Consider the following 3,803-nt stretch of genomic DNA (forward strand, 5'->3'; position numbering starts at 1 on the left):
CAATGCATTGCTCCACAGGCACAGATGAGGGTTTCTTGTTTCATGTTTCTGAAGATGTCAATCTGAGAGAAAGCCACAAATTATAAACCAGTCAGCCTGACCTCAGTAGTGGGAAAGTGCTGGTGTCCGTTATAAAAGATTTAATGGCAGAGCACTTGGAAAACAGTAGCAGGATTGGACACAGCATGGATTTACAAAAGGGAAATCATGCTTAACAATTCTACTGGAATTCTTCGAGGGTGTAACCAGTCAAGTTGATGAGGGAAAGCCATTGGACATGGTTTGTTTGGACTTTAAGAACGCTTTCAATAAGGTCTCATATACAAGATTATGTGTAAAATTAAAGTGCATGGGGTTGTGGATAGTGTATTGACATGAATAGAGAAGTGATTGGCAAACAGGAAATAAAGAGTAAGAATAAATAGGTCTTTTACCTAGCGTCAGGTAGTGACTGGTGGAGCACTACAGGGATTAGTGCTTAGACCACAGCTATTCAATATATATAAGAATGATTTAGATCAGGGAACTAAATGTAATATCTCCAAATTTGCAGCAGCCAAAGCTGGATGAAAGGGTGAACTACGAGAAGGATGCAGAGATGCTTCAGTGCGATTTGGGCAAACTGAGTGAGTGGACAATTGGATGGCAGAAGCAGTACAATGTGGATAAATGTTAGTAGCAAAAACAGGAGGTAGGTCATTATCTGAATGGCGATAAATTGGGAAAGAGGGATGTGCAAAGAGACCTGGGTGTCCTTGTACACCAGCCACTGAAAGCAGATAGGGAGAAGCTGTTCCCACTCATAAAAGAAAAAAGAACGAGAGGGCAGACGTTTAAAATGATGTGCAAACGAAGCAAGGGTGATGGGAGAAGAAAACCTTTTCACACTGAAATACAACTCCTGGAAATGTGGTGGAGGCAGGTTCCATTGAGGCATTGAAGATAGGCATAGGGTGGTTATTTGGGTAGAAATAGCGCGAAAGGGGTAATAGAATTGGTGCAGGCACAATGGGATGAATGGCCTCCTTCTGTTCTGTAATAATTCTGTCATTCTGTCTTTCTGCCTCACTGGCTTTGTTGTCCCACTATTCCTTCAATCTGTCTCTTTCCAGCCTTACTTGCCTTCACTCTCTGCCTCGCTCTTCTCTGGCCCTGTTCTCTTTCCCCCCTCCCCTTTCCCCCCTCTCATTCTCTTACTTCCCACCTCTCTCTCAATCACAAGCCCATTCCTCTACTCATTTTCTTCCACCACTTTCTCTCTCTTCCTCTTCTGTTCATCATCTGTCCCCACTTCCTCTCTTTTTCCACTTTGCTTTTCCCCTTTCCCTTCCTCCTTCCCAGACATTCAGTCTTGTTGCCCCCCTGCCCCTTCACACACAGTTTTATTCCTGACTGAAGTACTCACTACATAATTAACATATTGACTTTGTTTTTGATTTGATAAGGTCCAGTGAAGCTCACTTTCAATCATTAACCAAAGACAGTTAACAATACAAACACCTTGGTCCAGCAACAAAATTCTAAGCTTTGGCATTTTTATATACTCTAGTTTTCATTGTTTACTGATTGAGTTTCAAGTGCTTTTTGGCCAGCATACATGCTTTGGTTCATTTTCCCCCGGAAATTTGATACATTGGTCAGAAATATACACAATATATTAAGACTCTACATGAGACCTGGGTGTCCTGTCTACCAGTCGCTGAAAGTGCAGCAGGCAGAGAAGGAGGCAAATGGTATATGTTGGCCTTCATAGTGAGAGGATTCTACTACAGGAGTAGGAATATCTTGCTGCAACTGTACAGGGCCTTGTTGAGATCACAGGTAGAGTATTGTGTGCAGTTCTGGTCTCCTTATCTGAGGAAAAATGTGCTGGCTATGGAGGAAGTGCAAAAAAGGTTTACCAGACTGATTCATGGGATGGCAGGACTGACATACGAAGAGATATTGGATTGGTTAGGACTACATTCACTGGAATTTAGAAGAGTAGGGGGGATCTCATAGACACTTATAAAATTCTAATGGGACTAGACAGGGTAAAAACAGGAAGGATATTCCTGATGACTAGGAAATCCAGAACCAGGAGTCACAGTCTAAGGATATGGGGTAGGCAATTTAGGACTACGATAAGGAGAAATTCCTTCATCCAGAGAATAGTGAGCCTGTGGAATTCTCTGAAAGCAGTTGAGGCCAAAACATTGAATGTTTTTGTGAAGGAGTTAGATAGGGTTCTTATGGCTAAAAGGATCAAAGCAGGATCAAAGGGAAAAGCAGGAACAAGGCACTGAGTTAGATGATCAGCTATGATCATATTGAATGGCAGAACAGGCTTGAAAGGCTGAATGGCCTACTCCTATTTTCTATGTTTCTATGAGAGAGTGAGAGGGAGAAAGACAAAAGGGGTATTGAGAGAGGGCGCCAAAGAGATAGAGGGATGAAGAGAGATAGGGAGATGAGAGAGAGGGTGAAAAGAGGGAGGGAGAAAGAAAAGCAGAAAGAGTGTGGGAGGCAGAGAGAGAGAGAGGCTTGAATGAAAGAGTGGCAAGAGAGAATGGGATGGAAAGAGAGAGGAGTAAGGGGTCAACGCAAGAGAGGGGGAGAAGAGCGGGAGAGTGAGAGCTGAGGGGTTGTTTAGATATTAAGCTGATTGCTTTATGGACTGGGGACCAATTATCAATGACAATGGTCCTCTGCCCACCATCAACCATGTGACAGTCAGACAGCTGAACATCTTGGGCTGTGAATAAAAGAGAAAGATGCTAGTCAGACCTTGAGAAAAACCAGCAAGTCTGCAGCAGCCAAGAACTCATTCTGTCTCTGTTCTCTACAGTAAGCACTTTAATCCTGATAAAACTGACTTATCTTTCCTTCGGCAGATGCTGAAAGTTGTGAGTTTGAATTGGATTAAGTCAGAGACCTTTCATAAGCGAACCAGCTACCCTGTGCCTTTTGCAAACCCAAGGAAGTAATTTGAAAAAGGAAACTCGAGGAGAAACCTTTGGATCAGCAAGAATTTTTGAAATAAAGACTATTTTTACAAATATTTTTCAAGTTTTCCCTCTGCATGTGTATGGTTTTTCCTGTTTATGTTTGTAAGGGTGAATTTACAAGGTATTTAGAATTTTATTTTGTAGAATAATTTGCCATCTGTTTATACCTGTCTACCTGTAGCTAGTGTCTAACTACCTGCAAATAAATAGTAATTCTAGTTAATTACAAATAGAAGAGACTAGCACATCAGTGAAAAAGGCTGAAGTATTCGCAGCAATCTTCAGCCAGAAGTGTCAAGTAGATGATCTATCTCAGCCTCCTCCATTGGTCCCCAGCATCATAAATCCCAGTTTTCAGCCAATTTGACTCACTCCATGTGATATAAAGAAACAGTTGGAGGCACTGGATACAGCAATGGGTGTGGCCCCTGACAACATTCCGGCATAGTACTGAAGATTTGTGGTCCAGAATTTGCCGCTTCCCTAGCCAAGCTGTTCAAGTACAGTTATAACACTGACATTACCCAATAATGTGGGAAATTGCCCAGGTATGACCTGTACATAAAAAGCAGGACATATCCAACCTGGTGAATTACTGCCCCATCAGTCTACTCTCGATCATCAGTAAAGTGATAGGTGTCATCAACAGTGCTATCAAGCAGCACCTGCTCAGTGATGCCCAGTTTGGGTTCAGCCAGGCCACTCAGCTTTTGACCCCATTACAGCCTTCGTTCAAACCTGGACAAAAAAGCTGAATTCTAAAGGTGAGGTGAGAGTGACAGCCCTTAACATCAAGCCTGCATTTGACTGAGTGTG

At 42.5% G+C, this 3,803-nt stretch overlaps 1 protein-coding gene across 1 annotated transcript in view; it reads left to right on the forward strand.

Moving 5' to 3' along the window:
- The window catches only part of igf2bp2a (insulin-like growth factor 2 mRNA binding protein 2a), a 146,624-nt gene extending 143,584 nt beyond the window's left edge, over positions 1–3,040 (forward strand). Inside the window, exon 16 of the mRNA XM_048599299.1 lies at positions 2,874–3,040. Within this exon, the coding sequence (XP_048455256.1) occupies positions 2,874–2,966 (93 nt within the window). The 3' untranslated portion in view covers positions 2,967–3,040. The remainder of the gene's footprint in view (positions 1–2,873) is intronic.
- The last annotated feature ends 763 nt before the right edge of the window (positions 3,041–3,803 follow it).

Source organism: Rhincodon typus, chromosome 7, assembly GCF_021869965.1.
Source record: "Rhincodon typus isolate 14 chromosome 7, sRhiTyp1.1, whole genome shotgun sequence".
Classification (NCBI taxonomy): domain Eukaryota; kingdom Metazoa; phylum Chordata; class Chondrichthyes; order Orectolobiformes; family Rhincodontidae; genus Rhincodon; species Rhincodon typus.